The sequence below is a fragment of the Nematolebias whitei genome, chromosome 5 (assembly GCF_014905685.2).
Source record: "Nematolebias whitei isolate Nwh7 chromosome 5, NemWhi1, whole genome shotgun sequence".
NCBI lineage: Eukaryota > Metazoa > Chordata > Actinopteri > Cyprinodontiformes > Rivulidae > Nematolebias > Nematolebias whitei.
The window spans coordinates 55,114,345-55,136,636 of NC_056502.1; the positions used below are offsets into that span (position 1 = coordinate 55,114,345).

Consider the following 22,292-nt stretch of genomic DNA (forward strand, 5'->3'; position numbering starts at 1 on the left):
CTGTGGAAAGCGTGGTCCTGCTGCTCAGAGTGGTGTCTGATTTTAATCTTAAACTGACCACCTCTACTGCATCATCAACAGGAATGCACGTAAAGAGTGATGTGACATCAAAAGAGACCATTGTTTCATCAGTCTCCATGATGACATCCCTCACCTTATCCACAAAGTCCATGGTGTTCTGTATGTGATATTCTGAGAACATTATCCATCCCAAGAAATAGTTACGTTTTGCGGCTTTGATGGAAGTTGTACATTTATTCTTCATCTGCCGAAAACTCAACCAATCAGTGTCTGAGCCAGATTTTCTTGCTGCAGCCCAAAGATGATCTCTCCTGTGCAGGAGGTCAGCTAGTTAAGGAGTAAACCAGGGGCTGTCTCATCCTTTTATTCTAAACTGACGAAAAAGAGCATGTTTGTTCACAAAATACTTTGTAAATGAAACTATTATGAAAATAGTTCCAAGCGATGTTCATGGCATTGGTTAATAGAATATGATGCCAGTCAAAGTGAGATAAATCCCAGAGGAATGACCGTTCATAAAAACTTTTCAAATCCTGTTTTTAAATTAATCTGAGCTTAGGGTGTGGAAGTCTGAGAGCCGATATTAAACAATGATCACTTAAAATGTCAGCAAAAACACCTATACCGGGGAATTTGTGAGGCATATTTGTTAGAAATAGGTCTAAGATGGAACAAATGACACCTGGGTTAAAATTAAATCTCAGGAAGTCCATCAGAGACTCTACTTCCTCAGGCGGCTGACACAAGCTGGACTGGGAAACTCAGTCCTCATCTCCTTCTACGGGTGTGCAGTGGAGAGCATCCTGTGCTCCAGCATCAATGTGTGGCATGGAGGCTGCACAGCTGCAGAAAGAAAAGCTTTGCAGAGAGTGGTGAAGGCTGCACAGAAGATGTTGGAGTCAGTCTCCCCACTATCACAGACATTTACACCTCCAGATGCAGGAAGAGGGCCACCTGCATCATGAAAAACACCACTCACCCAGCACACACACTTTTTGCCCCGCTCCCCTCAGGAAGGAGGTTAAGGAGCATTAAGTCTAGAACCTAGACTGAGGAACAGCTTCTACCCTGAGGCTGTTAGACTCATGAGCCAGCACATTCTGATTTACTTTCTCTCCTCATCCTCCTCGATCTTAGTGCAGTGTTTGATACCATCTCCAACAGCATCCTCCTCCGCAGACTTTCATCCATTGGCATCAGCCATACACCCCTCGCTTGGTTTCAGTCGTATCTCTCAGGCCGCACTCAATTCATCCAACTGAAATCATTCAGATCCCACTCTTTCCCCGTCAATTCAGGTGTGCCCCAAGGCTCTGTCCTGGGGGCCCTTTTTTCATAATGTACCTTCTCCCCCTTGGCAATATCTTCTGTAAATTTAATATTCACTTCCATTGTTTTGCTGATAACACCCAGATCTTCTTAGGGTGCATTCACACCTCCCCAAATGAACCGGACTTCCTAGGAAAACAAGCTAGAGTTTGATTAAAGCGGACTAAACAGGGCTGGTGTGAATGCACCATTGAACTCTGTCACAGAACAAAAAGGCGAACTCTGGCCCGGGCTAAAACCTAGGTCTTGGTCCGGTAGAAGAGAACTCCAGTGCGGTTCGAGTACAGTGTGAATGTAAGCAGACTGGGCCCCACTCCACAAGCAAGAAGTGGAGTACAGCACAGGGCAAATAAACACATATTTCTCTTACCTTATATGGAGCCGTCAGCTGCCTTGTGTGAAAAACAATATTTTCCATGGTTTTCTACCTCAACTTCTGCTCATGCTGAGTCCATTGTTGAAAAATGACAAAATATAACTCCTAAAACTGCTAAAACTTGATGCCACTCCGTTTTTGTTTTTATTTCCAGAAGAAGAAGAAGAAGTGTCTTCAGAGGTTTTTGTGTTGTTTCTTTCAGAAGTTCTTGGTGCAGCGCCACCACAGGCGAGTGGGGGAACAGGTTGGTTCAACAGTTTGGCTCAACTGCACAGTGCAGTGTGAATGCAAACGCAACAATTCAAATGTAAACAAAATGTTATGAATATTGGTCCCCAATCGAACCGAGTCTACCGGACTATCAGGTGTGAAAACAACCTTATTCACTGCACCTAATTCTTCATTTCCTCCTTCTTCCCTTACTTCCTGCTTAGCTGAAATTAAATCCTGGTTTACGTTTAACTTCCTTAAATTAAACAGTGATAAAACAAAGTTTCTACTCATCGGCACTAAATCCACCACATCTAAAGTCAACAGTTATCCCCTTACCATTGACAGCTCCATGGTTTCTCCCTCCCCTCATGTTAAGAGTCTGGGTGTCATTCTTGACAGCACTCTCTCTTTTTACTCTCACATCAATTATCCGGTCTGCATACTTCCACCGTCGAAACATCAACCGTCTCCGTCCATCCTTCTCCCCGCACTCTGCTTCCATCTTGGTCCATAGCTCGGTCATTTCTCAAATTGATTACTGTAACGCTCTCTTATTTGGTCTGCCCCATAAATTACTCCGGAAGCTTCAAATGGTTCAAAATTCAGCTGCCCACATCGTTACCAAAACCCCCTCATTTCACCACATCACCCCAGTTTTACAGCAACTTCACTGGCTTCCAGTCACTTTCAGAATTCAATTTAAAATCCTGTTGTACACATTCAAGGCCATCCATAACCTCGCCCCTCCCTATCTGTCTGATTTCCTGCACATTACCACCCATTCACGCTCCCTTCGTTCTTCCTCTTCTATCCACCTCAACATGCCTCTTGTCCGCCTCAGCACCATGGGACACAGAACCTTTTCTCACTCTGCTCCCCAACTCTGGAACGCTCTTCCCCCAGACATCCACAATATTGACTCCCTTCAGACATTCAAATCACAACTCAAAACTCATCTGTTCAAGTTAGCCTTCTTTCTTTAATTTTGTGTTATTTTCTTCTTGGTTTATTGTTTTTATAACCATTTTGTATTGTTTTATTTTGTGTTTTTAATGTTGTGAAATGTCCTTGGGTGTCTTGAAAGGCGCTAACAAATAAAATGCATCATCATCATCATGAATATCTAACAAGGATAATCACTGTGAAAAATCACATCATGTTGCTGCTGATCTGTTTCATGTTGATGTGTTCATGCATGCTCACCTGCTCACACAGACTCATGTTGGTGCTGTTGTTCGACGTAATGTTTTTATGCTACTAGTGTTTAGTGTATTTTTAGCTGATGTTTTTCTTAGTATCTTAGATCATATTACTGTTTTTCTTTTACATATTATTGTTGGATGTAACTGGGATACTGCGTACATAATTTTGTTCCACCATATGTACCACATGAGATGCGAATGACAAATAAATCTCTCTGACTCTTAATAATAATAAGGTCGTGATCTAAAGTAGGCCACTCCGAGGTATGAAACTCCAGGGCTGAAAATGAGTCCCACTCCAGCCCTGGCAACACCACCAGGTGATCTACCATAAACTATTCCATCACTCAAATCAGTGGTAGATTCACCCACATCATAGAAGTCTTTATGCAGGGAATTAAGTCGTTCCAAGTCTTGCTTCGGTAAAAAAGTCTCTTGAACACACAATACGTCACAGATAGCCAAGAGTGTATTTACAGTTAAGCGACACAAATTATCGGCTTCCTTGTTCCCAACAGGTAGTCCTCGTTCATTGTAATAGACAATATTAATACTCATTATTTAATATTGACTCGGGCATTCATCTGCTCTCCTGCAGAGCGTCCAACACATTAGTGTTGGACACCAAATGTTGCTGATGCACACCAGTAGACCTATCTATCGCTGGTTTCTCTGGACCAATGGGCATCATAGAAACAACAAACATAAACACCAGCTGGCCACAGCTGTGGGCCATACATGTCCATCATATCTTCACATTCAGCAGTGACAAGAAACGAGCTAAACATTTTTTTAGATGAATCGATTTTTTGACATGTCACCGGCTTCCCCAGTTTATCAGTCAGATAACAGCGTAGAGTGTCAGTGTCGAGATTAGGTGCAAATCTTGTTGCAAATACACTCACAACCCTGGTTTTGACCACTGGGATATTGTTATCTGTGCTGGTACCAGTTATTGTCATCTTCTTGCACTGTTTCCCTGATGCACTGTCATTAAAATCCCCATTCCTGGGCTTCGCGGCTTTGTTTTGGACTTTCTGAGGCCTTCGTATCCCCTTCTTTACCATATTGGTCCAGGCCGGGGATTTCAGTGGGTCCTCCAACAGTTGGACTTGTGAGTGGTGTGCAGATGTCACTGGCTCCTGTGACGCTTCTTTGCAATGCGCTGGTACTACACCGGTCCAGTGCATTTGATCAGGATTGCCATGGAGCTTCTCGACTGCATTCATCTGGCGATCCATAGCTATCACTACTGATTCCAGGTTCTCATTCACACTAGCCTGGTTTTCCAAGGCCTTCCTTTGTAGAGACACCTCCAGGCTCATCTGTTCCACCCTGCTGAGTAGGGCAGAGGCATCCATGTTGCCAAATCCCACTGTTGGAAGTTCAACCAGACAGTGCGTAACAAATATACAGATATTTTCACCACACTTGTTAAGCACCCTGAGACAGTCCTTTATGTTGTTAACATCCTTTTGAGGACCTTTGTGTTTGATGTAGCACATCAAAGTTGTGCATAGCTCAAACAATAGCCGCTTGGATGACTCAATCTACTCAGAGGAGAAATTGTTTGAGGCTAATAAAACAATTTCATCCTGAGACAGGGTTCTCATTTTTGTAACAATAAAGCTCAGGAACTCATGCTCCACTATCACATTTCCATTGACAGTTTTAGAAAAGAAAATTTTAAATTTTGAGAATTTATTCCAGTATGTGCTGCACCACCAGAACGTACCTCCGCTATATTGTCCATCAGAGTGATAACGACCAATTTTTAGGCCGATGGTCCTCCTTGATCATGTGAACAGCTACTTTTGGCTGTCACGAGCAAACTGGTTGATCCACTATGAGAAGTTGCTATTTATAAGACTGAGTTTATTGCAGCTCCTGAGACTGAAGAAGTATTTTGGATAAAATATTAAACATTTCAATAAGAATTTTATTTTTATTTATTTCTTGAACCTGTTCAGAGGACCTGACTCACCATTGTTAGATTTTTTTACCTGGATTATTGAGCATGCATCAGGATATTCAAAGAGGTTATTCAAATTAAATGTTAGTTCTGATAATGTGTGATATGTCTACATTTCTCCCACTGTAGTCTATAAATACCAATTTTAAATACCAATTTTTAAAAATGCCGTGTCCTGTGAGTCCATTCAAGGTTTTCAGCATAATATTTATGTTTGCTGTTATTTACAAGGGTTAATAAAAATCAGTTCTGGTCAAACTGAATCATTTCACCTAAACTTTGAATCCATCAATTATATTTAGTTATGAAATTAAAATATATATCTGAATAAACATTGCATTGTGGGTAAATTCCACCAATATTTGATGAGGGTCAAAATGTGGTGACCTTGGGATGCCAGAGGAACTTTGATAATCTGTTTAAAATATAACAGTACCAATAATAATCACAATCAAATCAAACTATGACATAAAAATGTTGGTTCGGTCTGATTCATTGTATTTGAGTTCTCATTAAGAAAATACACCTGTGGATCAGTGGAGTTTTGGACGGACAGTTTAAGCTGAAACTAGGGTGAAGCAGAATAGGGATTTTTTTCATGGTAAAATAGCTTTTCTAAATTCATCCTGCCACATGTTGATAAGTCATGAAGGTGGAGAGGTTCCATCTCATTGATTCCCTACATCCAGGATGTAGGGAACCTTAAAAACTATGACTTGACAATATCTTACTGTTTATGTATGGGGCCAACAAAAACATACTACCTACTAACATTCAAGGGAAATTTGTTAAAAGAGAAAGTAATTATTATCTTAAGGGGATGGAGATGTTTGTGAAGCCGTGGTGTCGCACCAGTCTGAAGATGTGATCCACTAGATCTCAGGGTATTAGATTGTGGAATGATCTGGAGGTTGATATTAAAAATGCCAAAACTATGTACATATTCAAGAAGATGATAAAAATTTGTTTTTAAAAAAAATATTAAGTATAATGTGAGTTCATAAAAATTGTTTACAGTTGATCTTATATTTTAGCTAGGTTTTTATTTTTATTTATTTTTTTTATTAATTCATCTTGCTTTTGTATAGTAATTTTGTTTGGAATATATTTTGGGGACAAGGGGCAGATATTATAAGAACTCATTCTTCTTCTGCTGCCTTTCATTTTATTTCTGTGATTGTATATCTTTTTTCTTTTCTTTAAATTGTATTATATTTGTTGTTTGGATGAAATGAAATGAATAAATAAAACATACATACATACAACTAAAGTGTTTAGTATCCTGATGCATGCTCAGTGTTTAGTGTAAAAATCCAAATAACTGCATCAGACAGCACAACTCCATTCCTGATTTATACCTTCTTTTGTCCATGCCAGCGTGTTGCTTTTAGTTTCACTTTTATCAGCAAGCTCGTTCCTGATACAAAATGAAACGGATTCAAAGATCAGGATAATGCTCAGCTATCACAAGAATTGTATTTTTAGAGCGGTTAGTTGTTTAAGTCTGTTGGATATTTTTTATCTAGACTGGTTCTATGATTTTGATCTGCTCAGAGATGGGATTATAATGAAATTATGAACTGGTTCTGACTGGGTTAAACTGGGCCAGCAGCTCTAAGAGAGTCTCCCTGGGATTCAATGTCTGTCAAGGAATAGAGTTTAATCTGCCACATCACGTAGAAAGGCTTTTGAAGCACCAACTCATATTTCCTAACACATCAGAACCACATAAGATCCATTGAGATCACACTTAGTCACAACCCCTCATACATTGACAGGTTGAGCTCTCCTTCTGTGAAGGAGGAGTCTAGGACCCTATAAATGAGTAATGACACGGGACATCGGAGCTCTTCCGGTGTTATGATCGCGTCAAAGAACGGAGAGGCCAGCGCTGTAAACTGTAACCTTTTCCTACTTTGATTTTAATATAATTGATAAAACTTAATTGACGTTTCCTTGATTTATTGATATTGTGAGTTGCCACTTCTGAGGGAGATTCGAGCCAGTGGGAAAGACGTGGGCTGGAGGGGGTTTCAGGGTCCGGTGGCCTGCAGCCAGCTTCCGTCTTTAACAAGTCCTCCCACAAACCATGGCTCCATCACATCTACAATGATAGGACATTCTAATCATTCTAATAGACACAACAAGCTGAGGTGTCTTTAAATAGAAAGTGGTGGTGGTGGAGAATAATGACTCAACTCCAGTGTTGTATAAAGTACCTCAAAGTGATACTTCAGTGAAAGTACAAGTATCTTACCATAAAATTAATTTGGTAAAAGTTAAAGTCTCCTTTAAAATTATTACTTAAGTAAAAGACTTAAAGTATCGGACGTTTGATGTACTTAAGTATCAAAAGTAAATTTTTCTTATAAAATGCACTTAAAGTAAGAGTATTAAGTAAAAGTAAAAGGTTAGAATTTCCAAAACAACATTTATTGTTTGCAATATCCAGTGACAAAAACTTGGAAAGTCTGAACTGAACAATGAAAGATGAATCTTTAAAAATGAAAGATTGATCTTTAAAAAGTCTGTTTCTAATGAAGTATATTCATTCAACTTTTATTAACCTTTACTAACAAAGCTGTTAGAAAGCTCACGTTGTTGTGTAGTTGGCTTGTTCACTGAGCTCGGTTCTGTTTGGTTATGACTTGTTTCTTTCTGACTAATTAATAATATAGGATATATTATAGGATACTATAGTAGCATAAGAACTATTAGCTCCTATGCTCTTGAAGCAGTTCATGTCCTAGAGAACACCAAACTTCTCCTTTTTAGCAGCTTTCATCATTTTTACACCTATCAGGAATGTGTCTCTACTGTGAGTCAATAACGCTCTATTGTAACAATTGATATATGCATCTAGCTTGTTCACAGCAGGAGTTGCAGGTTTCACACAAACAGAGGGGGAGAGGCTGGGTTTGTGATTGACTTTGACTTCATGCGGCCACTTCTCTCTCACTCACCGACAGACTGGGAGAACAAACAGGCTTTGCCCAATCAGCTTTCTTCTAATTTTAAATTGTAGTAACCAGTAACTAAGATGGTTACGGGAAATGTATTGAAGAAAAAGTACACATTTATAGAGGAAATTTAGTGAAGTGTAGATGAACAGATGGTGCTGATAACGCCAAGGTCGCGGGTTCGATCCCCGTACGGGCCACCAGTTTGTAGATGAACAGATGCTGGGATATATTCATCATTTAACGCGGGTTCCTCATTTTTCTGGACTAAATAAAACGTGCATTGAATTTAAGGAAATGCAAAGTGAGACGTCATTTATATTTGACCCATCAAAATGAATGCGGTCATTTATTTACAGAATCAAATTTAACATCAAACATTTACATTAATTTGGCAAATTATGAAAATAACAATATAAGCAATCAATCAGGAAAAATCATACGGCCATGATTTTTCCGTTGCTGCACCACAGACATTTATAAAACTGTACAACTATGATCTTTTGCCCACATGAATGTGGGTGAGCATTTTACACAGACATTTCTAAATATCTGGAAGAATTTCTACTTGATAGAAAAGTTTAGAGATGGAAAGAAGTTTAGAGGGAGTTAAGATGGTATGTGAGGGAAATTAAGTGTTCACCAGAATCGACACTCTCCGGCTTTCTTCAGCTTTTCCTTACAGTACACTTAGGTGATGAAATCGGCTCCTTTACCTGGAGATGTCTCAGGTGAGATTCCGTTTAACGCACCCTTTCAGCGTCTCAGTAGGATGCTGTTACTCGTCCGAAGTAATGGCGAGGCTCTGTTCGACACATATTCACCTCAGTGGAAAATGTTATAATCCCATGGAACTCGGAAGAGCTTTGTTGTCATGTCAGGAACTCCAACAGCACTCCATCAGAACTTTAGCTCTCGTGTAGTTTACAGAACTCCCACAGAACTCTAGAAGTCTGACAACTCTCCAACTCCGTAACTCTCTGACTCTGTAAGACCAGGAAGTACTGACATTTTAAAGACTCTTTCCCGGTTCACTTTTTGGGATTTTTCATTGGTCAGAAACGACCAGACGGGGTGGGTTTTGTGACGTAAGAGGTTAGAGACAGCGAGAATTGTTATGGGACAGCTCAGAAATGTTCTCACAGACCGAGAGGGTTTTGTTGTGGCGTGTTTAAGAAACAGGTGCAAAACATCTCTATTTACGTCTGAGAGGATTCTAAAACATGACAGTTTTAACATAACAACTTGTTTTTCGTTTGACTGTAACCTTGTAAACGCACACACTTGCTCATTCAAAAGCAGAAATCAGAAAAATGCATAATTACTCTGCAACAGCTTTTAACATGAGAATAAAAATCATTACTCAGTTAATAAAATTGATTAGTTCACTGCAACATCTAAAATGGTTTGAACTAAGACACTTTGATTATCAACATTTGTAAGATAGTAATGATAATAAAAAGAGAGTGTTCTTTTCACTTGAATCTTCAAGAAAGAAAGTCTCAGGATGGGTGAACCTGTATTTATGTATTCAAATACATGAAATGACAGTTCCTGTCCCACAAGGTTCTAAAGGTCAAGAGTTTTGACCTTAGACTTAGTTTCGACGTAGGCCTAGTCCACTACAGAAGTAAAAAGTGAAAGTCGCTAGAAATGTAAATAACGAAGTAAAGTAAAAATAGGTCAAAATTCTACTTAAGTACAGAAACAAAGTATTTCTACTTTTTTACATTACAACAATGCTCAATTAAATTCAATTCAATTCAAAAATACTTTATTAATCTCAGAGGGAAACTAAGTCTTGTTGTAGCTCATCATCCTGGTTTAATGCAGGAGTTGATATAGATGCTGATAGCTGTGGGCAAGAATGAGCTCCTGCAGTGAATCCAAAGAATCTGGCCACAGATACTGATCGGTACACCCGGATCAAGCTTGATGTCAGATCCGGCGGGTCTCTCGGTCCTCCTGGGCAGTAGGACTGCCCAAATCCCGGACAGAATTCCTCCCTGAGTGATGGTCACTCCTCCCAGCAGTCTGCTGAGTTCCTCGTCACCACGGACAAACAGCTGAAGGTGTCGGGGGATGATCCCAGTCCTCATGTTGTCACGAGCAGAATTTCCCACCACCTCCAGGATCCTGGCAGTCAGGTACTCCAGCACCGCCGCCAGGTTGACGTAAATTCATCCACGGCGCCTCCTTTTCAACTCATTTGAGATTTGGGGCTGTAGCTGAGATATTATTTGAGGATTTGAGATGTTAATCAGCTGCTGCTGGTTGTTTAAAAAAAAAACACCTTGTTGCCATGGTTACACATCATAACAACTGTCTAAAAGTAAAAAGCTTTCAGTGAAAATCCTTCCAGCTGCACAGCATCTGATACCAGAGGAAGTAATTATCTGAACAAAGCGATTTAAATCCACAAAAAAGAGGAATTAAAGTTTTCAAAAGCAATAACTCAGAACTAATGTGACAGAGCTGCTCCAACATGCAGCCACCTCGAGCAGCGCAATTCTAGAACCATCACTGTACATCATCACTGATCAATCACTGTAAACTAATCTTTGTAACTGTTTGCACACAGATGGACTTTCACATTAAATATAGAAGCACTCACTTGATGACCCGCTTTCACCTGCTCCAGAACTTTGCTGTAACAAACTTCTTCTGTGTCGTGAATCTGCTGGATCTAAACAAGGCCACAAAAGAAAACATTTTCATAATTCAATATTCACCATAGACAAATAATCTGCTTTGGTTACAGAACATTCCCAATACTATATCGTTATTCTTTGTTAATCAAGTGATGACAAATGATCATCAGATCATTAAACTGTCTATGGAAACAGAACTATGAGCTTGTCTTTATGTAAAATATGTTAATATAGAAACAAGCAAAGCATTAGTGAATATACTCATGAATAGAGTAAACAGTATGAGTTAAGGCTACTAGTTTACCTTGTTGATGGTTTTAATGCCAACAAAGGTTTGTCCAAGAGGCACGGGTCTGAAGCGACTGTCAAAGAAAAACAGGCCGATGTAGGGGTTGACATGCAGGAAGGAGGCCACATCCAGATAGTTGGGCAGGGTGGCCGACAGTCCCAGAATCCTGATCATACTCTGCGTGGACTCCACCTGTCCATCAAACAACAGTGGAAAAGTTAAAGCACAGTTGTGTTTTCATCCAGAGACAAAGCTACATAACAATGGAACAGGTTCCTAAAACAGCCTCGTGACCAGCTTTCATATGGACGGGGTAATGAATGACACATTCTGGTGTAGCATAACCGGTCTACATGTGCTTTGTGGATTTGGAGAAGGCGTTGGACCGTGTCCCTCGGGGAACCCTGTGGGGGGTACTCTGGGAGTATGGGGTACCAGCCCTTTGATACGGGCTGTTAGGTCCCTGTACGACCGGTGTCAAAGCCTGGTCAGCATTGCCGACAGTAAGTCGGGCTCGTTCCCGGTGAGAGTTGGACTCCGCCAAGGTAGCCCTTTGTCACAGATTCTGTTCTTAGCATTTATGGACAGAATTTCTAGGCGCAGCCAAGGTGTTGAGGGGAACTGTTTTGGTGGCCTTAGGATTGCGTCTCTGCTTTTTACAGATGATGTAGTTTTATTGGCTTCATCAGATCGGGATCTACAGCTTTCGCTGGAGCAGTTCACAGCCGAGTGCGACACGGCCGGGATGAGGATCAGTTCCTCCAAATCCGAGGCCATGGTCTTGAGCCAGAAAATGGTAAAGTGCCCACTCCGGGTCAGAGAGGAGGTCCTGCCCCAAGTGGAGGAGTTCAAGTATCTTGGGGTCTTGTTCACGAATGAGGGAAAAATTGAACGTGAGATCGATAGGCGGATAGGTGCAGCATCTACAGTGAAGCGGGCGCTGTACAGGTCTGTCGTGGTGAAGATATAGCTGAGTCAAAAGGCGAAGCTCTAAATTTATCGATCAATCTATGTTCCTACCCTCATCTATGGTCAAGAGCTTTGGGTTGTGACCGAAAGAACGAGATCTCGAATACAAGCAGCCGAAATTAGTTTTCTCCGCAGGGTGTATGGGCTTTCCCTTAGAGATAGGGTGAGAAGCTTGATCATCCGGGAGGGACTCAGAGTAGAGCCGCTGCTTCTCCACGTTGAGAGATGCCAGTTGAGATGGCTCGGGCATCTGGTTAGGATGCCTCCTGGACGCCTCCCTGGTGAGGTGTTCCGGACACGTCCCACCAGGAGGAGACCCAGAGGAAGACCCAGGACATGCTGGAGGGACTATGTTTCTCGGCTGGCCTGGGAACGCCTCAAGATTCCCCCAGAGGAGCTGGCCCAAGTGGCTGGGGAGAGGGAAGTCTGGGCCTCTCAACTTAAGCTGCTACCCCCGCGACCTGACCCCAGATAAGCGGAAGAAAATGGATGTTTGGATGGACATTCTGTTGTGTTCAAAAAAGCACAATGAGCATCATCTGTAACAGCATTGAGGGAGCAACCATAGAGTTAAATGATCGCCACATATTATCTATTAATATGACAGGTTTAGGTAGCCTGTTGAAGCTGTGACTTTGTTAGGCAACTGACACACCTTGGCCTAGTAAACAGGGTGGACATCCTCCCTCCCAACCCTGGCAGTGTGAACCCACCATTTTGTACGCTATTCAGAGTATGGATGAGTTATTCTGAATCAAACACCAGCAACTGGTCTCCTTAGTTTCTAGACATTTAAAGACCATTGTTGACAGGAGACGAGAAGCTTCACACGGTCCAGTCCTAACCTCTTTCTTGTGTTTTCACTGTACAGTTTCTCACTTTCAACATTTAATGTTTATTATGCTACATAACAAATGAACTTTGGGTTTATAAAATGTGGAAGTTTGCTTTTTGTTTACACAATGCCTGAACTTCTAACAAAAGTTAAATTTTGTTACTTGAGGTTTGGTTTTTTGGTTTTCCCCCTAAATGTTTTGGAGTCTATGGCGAGAATCAACTGAAGGATTAGCTTTCTGCTTGGACAACCTTTTTTCCCACTAGGTCTGAGTTTGTGAGATCTTTGTCTCTTGTGGAGTTATTGAACGCCTTGTGTAGTTTAACCTGGTTTTGATGTACCCATTTAACAATTGGCTCTTTTTGTCCTTTGCTGATTTTTGATTTGGTAGACAACTGGAGACAGTTTGTCTGTTATCAGGTGGGGTCCAGTCCACCTGGGCATCAGTTTGCGGGCGAGAGTTCCGGTCCCGGACTCTCTTTTCCCGGTTGTGGGGGCGAACGTGTAGTACCAGACCCTATCTCCCACTTGGAGTTCCTCGTGAGAGGCCTTTTGGTCATAGTACGCCTTTCGTCCTTCAGCGGATTTTTCCAGGTTTTTCTGGGCAAACGCAAAGGTGTTTTTAAGGTGTTCTTCCAAGTCATTCATGTATTGTTGTGTGGTGTAGGCTGTTGCCATGGCGGCATCGCCTGGTTGGTACAACAGGTGTAGAGGGAGAGTCATTTGTCGACCAGTCATCATCTCGAAAAGAGAGATGCCAGTCGATGTGTGTGGAGTGGCCCTTATGGCCATAAGGACCAGAGGGAGTTTCACGTCCCAGTCCTTGTGGTTTGAAGTTTGGATGATGTCTGGGTCAGTCAGCATAGGTTGTACAGAGACTGTGTTGTCAGCCGGCTTGGCTGCAGCCTGTGCACGTGTGACTGCCATTACCTCGGCTGTAGGTTGTACTGACAGAGTTGCGAGCAGCCAGGAGGGGTCAAAGGACCACGTAGGGCCGTCCACGGCTCTGTCCTTGGCTAGGAAGTCTGCAAGGTCATTATACCGCTTGTCATCGCCTAGGACTCTTGAATGTCCTAGAACCTTTTTCCAGTAGACCTGTAGGTCATGTGATGTCACCAAGTGATCACATACCATGAAAAGCTCTTTGTGTTTGACCACTTTCTTGATGCTTGTGAGAAAGCTGTTCTGTTTCCACAGAGCGAGATGACACAAGAAACTAAGTCGAGCGTAATTAGAGTCCATGCAGATGACTAGCGTTTGGATGGAGCGTTCTACTGCCATCTGGAGAGCTATTAGGATTCCTGCTATCTCAGCGTACTGAGAAGTCTGAGAGCCTAATTTATAGCTAAAAGTGACCTCTTGTTGGTCTGGGAGGAGAATCCCTCTAACACCTGATTTGCAGGTTTGTTTGTGGTGGAATGAGCATCCATCCACATACAATGTTGTCATATCTTTGCAGATATTGCTATCAAAGTAGTGGTGATTCGGGTCATCACTTACTGAGGGTTTTTCCGCACCTGGCGGATGGGTGGCAGGTACATCTTGTGTACACTCCTGGCAGAGTGCCAGGTCGGTGCCCAAATGTGACTTCTTGTTTTGTCCGTAGCGGATGTCTAGGTCAAAACTTTGAAGCGCCATGAGCCACGTGGCTACCTGTGACTTTGTCACCACACCATCTCTGATGCGTTGGCTATTCAGGAAAGTTACTGGCTGGTGTTGTGTTTTAACAATGATTTTTTTGTCCACCGATGTAACTGGAGGTGTTTAACTGCCCACACAGTGGTCAGTAGAGCTTTCTCACAGTCTGAGAACTTTAATTCGGAGCCTGCCATTGTCTTACTGCCACCACACACTTGTCTTTGTCGTGCATCTGGTACAGACCTGCACTCATGCAGTGAGCTGAAAAGCCCACTTCCAGGTGAAACTCTTTGTTGTAGTCTGGATAGACTAGACATGGGGCTGACTTGAGTCTGTCCCTGAGAGCGTTCATTGCCTGCTGTTGGTTATCAGTCCAGACAAATGGGACGTCTTTCTTTAAGAGTTCAGTCAGTGGTTTCACAAGGTCTGCATAGTTCTCTATGAATTGGCGTGAGTAGTTACACACGCCCAGAAAACTTTGTAGTTCTCTGAGATTGGTGGGGACTTTGAGATTGTCTAGGCCTTGGGTGCGAGTCAATTGTGGTTGTACTCTTTCTGGACCTACTAGTAGGCCAACGTAGTCCACCTTGGTCCTGCACCACTGGCATTTTGACAGTGAGATTTTAGCACCAGCAGTAATCAGTTGATTCAGAACGTGGTCGATCTCAGCCAAGTGTAAGTCCAGTGTTGAATGCCTCAAAAGGACATCGTCCACGTAGATCAGCGTCCCACGTTCATGGGCATCTGGACATGCTTTTTTCAAAAAGAAGTTGAACTCAGCTGGTGAGTTAGCGTAGCCAAAGGGGCACCTGGTGAAGGTGTATTGTCGGCTACCAAAAGTGAAAGCTAGTTTGTGTTGGTCCTCGGCGCGCACAGGAATGGTCCAAAAACCAGAGGCGACGTCGAGGGTGGAAAAGTACTTACCATCAGTGACCTTGGGTAGTTCCTGTTGGATCTGGGTCATTGGCCACCTAGATAAAGGAACTTGTTTGTTTAGCTTTCTGTAGTCTATGGTAAGTCTCCACTTACCATTTGGTTTCAAAACTGGCCATAAAGGCACAGAGTAGGTGCTATTACAATGTCTGATTATGCCTTTATCTAAAAGGTCATCAATGATTGCTTTGACAGGTTGATGTGCTGCCAGGGGAAACTTGTATTGTCTGACAAATGTAAGCGGTGAGTTTGGCGGAGTTGGGGTGCTCACTGTGTGGAGCGAGGTCAACCCACAATCCATTGAGTCAGTCGAGAATGACTTCTCATATTTCATGAGAACTTGGCGGAGTTTGTCCCTTTCTTCATCAGTCGTCAGGGTGTCGGCTTGGGCGACCACCTGTTCAATCTGTGAAGCGATTGTCAAGGGTTCTTGATGTTTGAGGAGCTCCAATGAGTCTCTTTCTGTGCCGTTAAGACCTGTCTATAGGTAGGACACTATAGGTTTGAGGTCCTGAATCGACATCATTGGTTGAGAAGAGAGCTATGGCCTGTGTTGGTTTCGTGAACCAAACTGGACCAGTCTCTTGACTCGATACCAGGTTGTCTGGGAGTCCTCCCAGAAATAGAATGCCAAGATCAAAATCATGAAAATCTGTGGAGATCAACCATCCTAGCCTTGTGTTTCTCGGGATCCGTACCTCCTCTGTGCCTGTGTTGCACACAGCAACAGATGTGGTTCTGGAGTCGAGGCTCACTTGGCTTGCAGCCTCAATGGACAGTCCTAGTTTGAAAAACGTAGGAAATGGTTGAAAGTACACCTGTTTAAGGCTAATAGCTTGTCCTGCCATGATGTGGACTCGTACCATTAGGTTTGTTACCTGAGGTGGTACTGAGATGTTTTGGTTGGTAGCAACCTGGCAGACCTCTGGAATGGTCTGTCCAGCCATAAGGTTTGCTGTGTCTAGCACAGGAGGATCCTTTTTGGCTGGTTTTAGTGACCACAGCACATTGTGGCTGGTGTCCACTCGGACACCTACTCTTACCAAGATGTCAGAGCCTATGTAGGTTGCATGTGGTAAGTCTGGGACCACGAGGAATAGGTGGACCAGTTCCCGTTGGTTCCAGATCAGTTGCAGGTTAATGACTCCTTTTGCAGTCATCACTCGTGAACTGTTGAAATACAATGGAAAGCAGAAAGCTTTCTCGATCAGAACTGGACCCAAATGTTTTTTAACCAATGTTTTGTAGAAAGCTTGGTTAATAACTGATTTATCTGTCCACAGTGACAGTACAGCATCTTTGGTGTGGGATCCTTGGACCTCTACACCTTTAACTACCAACGGTAGGTAGTATCCGGTGGGCTCTGACTGTCTCAGCTCGCAGAGGAGGCTTTCTTGTTCAGTCAGAGTTGGGTTCACCGGTTGGGTCTCTTCGGTTTCACATGCTTTTAAAGGCTTACTTACTGGGACTGTGTTCTCTGCTGAGAGGTCCTCGGTGCCGTCTGCTGTGCCTGCTGTTGGGCAGTCTGTGACTGTCTCAGGAGGCATGAGTATTGGCAGGGGTTTGCTCACTCTGGCCCACATTGTCTGTTCACCATAATCTATAATGGCCTCAAAGCGATTTATAAAATCCTGGCCGATCAAAAATGGGAATGAGTCAACCGTAGACACATGTACCAGGTGGTATAGTGTCATCTCGCCAACCTGCATGTGAACCATAGCTATAGCTATTAGGGTTGTCCTCGTCTCTGCGAGGCCCTGCAGTTCTATAGCATGTTCTATGAGAGGTATTTCCCTGTGAACACCGTTAGCGGCGGTCCTAAGCTCCTCGAACAGTTTGGCTGACATAATAGTTATGTTGGCTCCACCGTCCAGTAGGGCTTAATGTGTGGGGACTCCTTCAAGTGTGATCGACAGGTAAACTTTTTTAGCGACCCCCTTTCTGATCAGGTTACACAGGAACCTTGTAGGTTTTGGCCAACGTTTCTTCTTACGTTTACCTTTGCCTGTGTAATCCCGGTTTGTCTGAACCGTTGGTGCAGTCGCTGCTGCTCCTGAGAGTTCGGTTTTTGACGGGCCTCCGTCATTGATGTATGAGATCACCAACTCTCTGTGTATTGAGGGGCTCTCATTGTTTGTAACAACAAGGTCCTGGTGGCTGTCCGTGACAGCGGCAACGTTGTTGTTTGTGTCACCTTGATTTATCTGAACCGTTGGCACAGCTGTTGCTGTTTCTGAGGTTTCAGTTTGTGACGGGTCACCGTCGGTGACGTGTGAGTGTACCCCCCCTTTTTCTGGTGAGGGCCTGTCAGAGTTTACAACAACAATGTCATGGTGACTGTCTGTGACAGCAGTAACGGTGTTGTTTGTGTGTTCTGACTCATCAGCAATGATATTGCCACACAACGCATCAGGTTGTTTGTCCGTGGCAACACCTTTCAAACATTTCCAAGAACCGACGCACACTCTCTGTCTCGTCCGAGCTTAGAGGTCTGGGGCTCTCTTTCTGGACCCACTGCTGTTTCTTTTTCATCTCAGGCTGTTCAGGCCGACGTGGAGGGGGAGCAGGTCCCCTCCTCTGGAGTTTCCAGTGGGATCCCTGGTTGTATGGGTCACCTTTGGTGCCATACTTTTTACCCTTAGGGCGTGCACCCCCCTTCTGGCACAGTTGTTCATCCTCTGGTTTCTTGGGAAACCATTTAGGATCTTGTCTGGACTGTTGTGGTTTGGCTGCTGGGAAACCTCGTTTCCTCTCGCCTTTTTTGGGAGAGGGAGCTGAAGCTCTCGTCCCTTCCAATTCTAATGACTGGGCAGGAATCCTCTCACCTGGGAAAACCTCAATGGGTGTTTTGGCCTGTGAACGGGCCTCAAAGACATTCACAGCACAATTTTTTATCTCACCGACGGTTTTCTCTTTGAATTTAGCCATCATCTGCACTGACATCCTTATGTCAGGGTGGAGATTTTTGCTGAAAACGAACTTAAACGCTTCCTCCTCCTCCATGCCGGTTTCGTTCCTGTAACCAAAATAAGCCTGCAAAATTCTGGAATAATATGCCCTTGGGTGCTCACTCTTACCTTGCATGACCTTGTCGGCAGCTGGATATCTGCCAGGTCCCGCGCAAGGGGTATACTCTTTCATAAGAGCAGCACATAACAGGCAGTAATCCTTTCTTGTGGCATCAGGTTGACGCTGTATGAAGGAAAACACCGTCCTGGCTGAAGTGAGCCTGATTAAACCTACTTTAGCCTCAACTGTAGCGTTGGGATAGCTTCTTAATTGGAAGTCAAGGTCGTGCAGATAGGCCTTAGTGTCGGTCGAACCCAACGGCCCCGGCTCAAAGCGTTGGACATAATTTGCGATTCTATGCAATTCCGCTATCGAGAGCGGAGGCTGAGGAATTGGTGTTGTTGGAACAAAATAATCACGTGGACGTGATTCACCAGACTCACGTGGAGGTGGCAGAAGGGGATTATGCGTAGGAGGTACAGCAAAATCCTTCTGAGGTGGTGGTGGGTGACCTGGACTCAAACCCAGTTCGTCTTTGAGTTCCAGACATCCTTGCCCCTCGTCAGAGATTTTATTTGTGGCTGCGGCAAGTTTTGCCTCACAGGCTGCTAAGCGTTCACGTGATGTATGACACTCACTTTGTAAGCGCACGCCTTGTTGGACTAACACCGCTTTTTCCAATCTGCACTCGTCCAGAGATTGTGGTGTGAGCTGCACTCGGAGGCCTAGTTCACTACAATAAACTAAAAACATTTTTGTCCTAGAAAATAATTTTGGTTTCATATTTGTTTTCATTCAGTCAACCTTTATTTATAGAGGTTAATCCCATTGAGACTCTGCGACTCATTTACAAGAGAGACACAATTTTTTTTCCCCTCCCTTGTCCTGTCCAGCATTGTGACACTCAGAATTATTGTCCGAGTATCAAAGTGAGGTCCAACAGATTTACTTTCACAAGCAGAGCAGCTGGCCTTAATGCTCCACTTGATATATAAATTAAATTTCATTAGAATTTGCTTTGGGTTTGTTTCAGATGTAATGGACACGGATGAAAAACAAAAAAGAAAACGAAGCAGAAAAGTGGGAGAAGGGTTAAAAGGTAAAGAAGGAGATAGGAATAGAGAGAGAGAGGTATAAAGAGAACACAAATCAACATCATTGAAGTCTGCCTCTAGACCTGCGGAAAGAAAAAACAAGACAAAACCAAGAAACTACACAACAAACAACATATATAATGATACTTATAACATCATTAGAAAGTACTTTATACAGTACATGGTACGGGTGTAACGGTACACGTGGGTGTACTGAACCGTTTCGGTACGGCATGTTCGGTTCGGTCCACCTGCGTACTGTTTCGGTTATTTTTTAACTCATTAAATTTTATTAACGAGCGATTATGCGCCGCGGAACTCAAATTCCTGAGCATGTTTCAGCACGGCACTATTATCTTGAAGCATGTGTAGCATTAGCAGCCTAGCATCTCGTTGCGGTCTCCTGTTTGGGAACATTATGTCTTTCTTATTAAAAGACAAGTGAACAAATCCAAAGCTGTGTATCGACGTTGTTTCACAGAGATTGGATCTGAAGCAGCAACAAGTCTAACTTAACGCTCTTGAAACGACATCATCCGAATGTGAACATCTCCTCTACAAGCAAGAAAAGCAGTTTGTTGCAAAGACCGATGTCAAGTAATGTCACATTTGATGAAATCGTTCCCTGCCTATGGGCTGCAGGTGTAAAAGATTTATACTGTATGCTGTGATTAGAATAGAGTAAAACATTGCATGATGTGATTATATGAAATTTATACTGTATTCTGTGATTAGAATAAAGTAAAACATTGCATGATGTGATTATATAAAATTTATAATGTATTCTGTGATTAGAATGGAGTAAAACATTACATGAGGTGATTATACAAGGTTCTGTGTTGTGGGATTGGGAAAAGTAGTGCTGCATGTTGGAAGCATGTTAAGTTAAAAATAGTCAGTGCTCAGAGCAGAGAGCCTGAAAACATGCCTGGTCGCATTCCAGGATAAATAAGGAAGCTGTAATGAGGCCCATGTGTTACTATCTGAGGAGCTGAGCAGAACAACTCCGTGCCTTAAAAGGGCATGAGCTGTAAGCTGTAAAAAGAATCACGTGTCAGTAACTGAGGAGCAGAACAGCAGAACAACTCAATACCTTAAAAGGACATAGTTGAGGGACAATCTATTGTGTTCCATGAAACCAACCTACCTAAAGAGCTGAGGCCAATCAGAGCATGACACCAGAATGGTACGAGGGAACTGGTTCTGGCTGTATAAGCCAGGCATAGCAACAGGGGAGTGCTGAATGGACTGTGGAGTTGACAAGACAGGATAATATAGCTATCGCCCCAGGAGCCACTCAGAGGGAGATGGACAGCTCAGAAGGGATTTCTTTTTCATCAAGATAGGAATACTCCCTTGTTCAGCCGAGCTGATGCCAGACCAGACCCCTCAAGATTAGGACTGCTTTTGGGGGCAGGGTGGTCTCTTCCAGGGCTCTGGAGGAGATATTTCTCTTGCCATTTTCCAAAGGTCTTTGGGCAGAAATGGTGAGCGACCCCTAACATATTGTCCAATTGCAAAATTTTATACAAAATAACAGTATTTTTCCATAACTGAGAAGGAGAATTTAGATTAAGAGATCTAAAAAAGTTAAATCTGGTCCTCTGGACATTCAAAAAACCCCAAAACAAAGCAAAACAACAAAAAATGTAGAAACGTTTCGTCTCTCGTCCGAGAGACTTCTTCAGTCTGAGGTACTGTTTTCAGCTCAGTCTCTTAAATAGCACCTTCTCAGAGTGGATCAACCAGTTTTGCTGCTGACAACCAAAACCAGCTGATCACATGCTCAAGAAGGACCATCAGCCTAACAATGGATCATTAGCACACTGATGGCTGTGTACTATTCACAGAGGGCTGAGTGATACTAGCAATCACAGCATTGTAAGAGGGGGACAGTTGAACCCGGAGGCATCTTCATCCCTGAAAGAGTGACCGCTGGCCTGGAGATGAGTGTAGACCGCAGAGTCCTGGCCTGATGATGTTGATCTTCTGTGCTGGGCCATCCTTTTGGCCAGTGGCTGTTTAGTTTCCCCGATGTAAGACTGATCACAGCCCTCCTGACACTGAACAGCATACACAACATTACTCTGTTTGTGCCGGGGGACTGGATCTTTGGGATGAACCAGTCTTTGCCGTAATGTATTTTGGGGTTTAAAAGCCACTGGGACGTTATGTTTAGAAAATAAACGTCTCAGTTTCTCTGATACTCCCTCAACATATGGAATGACCACTGGTCTGGGTCTGGGTTCCTCCTTTTCACCTGTTGGCTGACTGGAGTCCTGTTTGGGTTTCTTCTCTGCTTTCAGGAAGGCCCAGTTAGGATATCCACATTGCTCTAGAGCCTGTCTTGTGTGGGATTTCTCCTTCTGCCTGGCTCCTGAGCTAGTGGGGACGCTGTCTGCTCTGTGATACAGAGTCCTGATGACTCCTAACTTGTGCTCCAAAGGGTGATGGGAGTCAAACTGCAAATACTGGTCTGTGTGGGTGGGTTTGCGGTACACCTCAGTTTGCAAATGTCCTCTATCAGAGACTGAGACCTCACAGTCCAAGAAAGCCAACTTGCCATTTTTTTCATCTTCTCGTGTGAACTTGATGTATTTATCCACAGAGTTGATGTGGTCAGTAAAATGTTGGACTTCCTGAGATTTGATTTTAACCCAGGTGTCGTCAACATACCTGAACCAATGACTTGGTGGTGTCCCTGAAAAGGACGTCAAGGCTCTCTTTTCTACCTCCTCCATGTACAGGTTGGCAACAATAGGAGAAACTGGAGACCCCATAGCACACCCATGTTTCTGCCT

The 22,292-nt window shown here is 43.2% G+C and overlaps 1 protein-coding gene across 1 annotated transcript in view; it reads right to left on the bottom strand.

The window, feature by feature from the left end:
- LOC119410439 (activating signal cointegrator 1 complex subunit 3) overlaps positions 1-22,292 on the bottom strand; it is a gene marked incomplete in the record, with an annotated part of 282,415 nt that overhangs the window by 230,116 nt on the left and 30,007 nt on the right. The window contains 2 exon segments of the mRNA XM_037677348.1: positions 10,688-10,759; positions 11,029-11,205. Coding sequence (XP_037533276.1) covers positions 10,688-10,759; positions 11,029-11,187 — 231 coding nt within the window.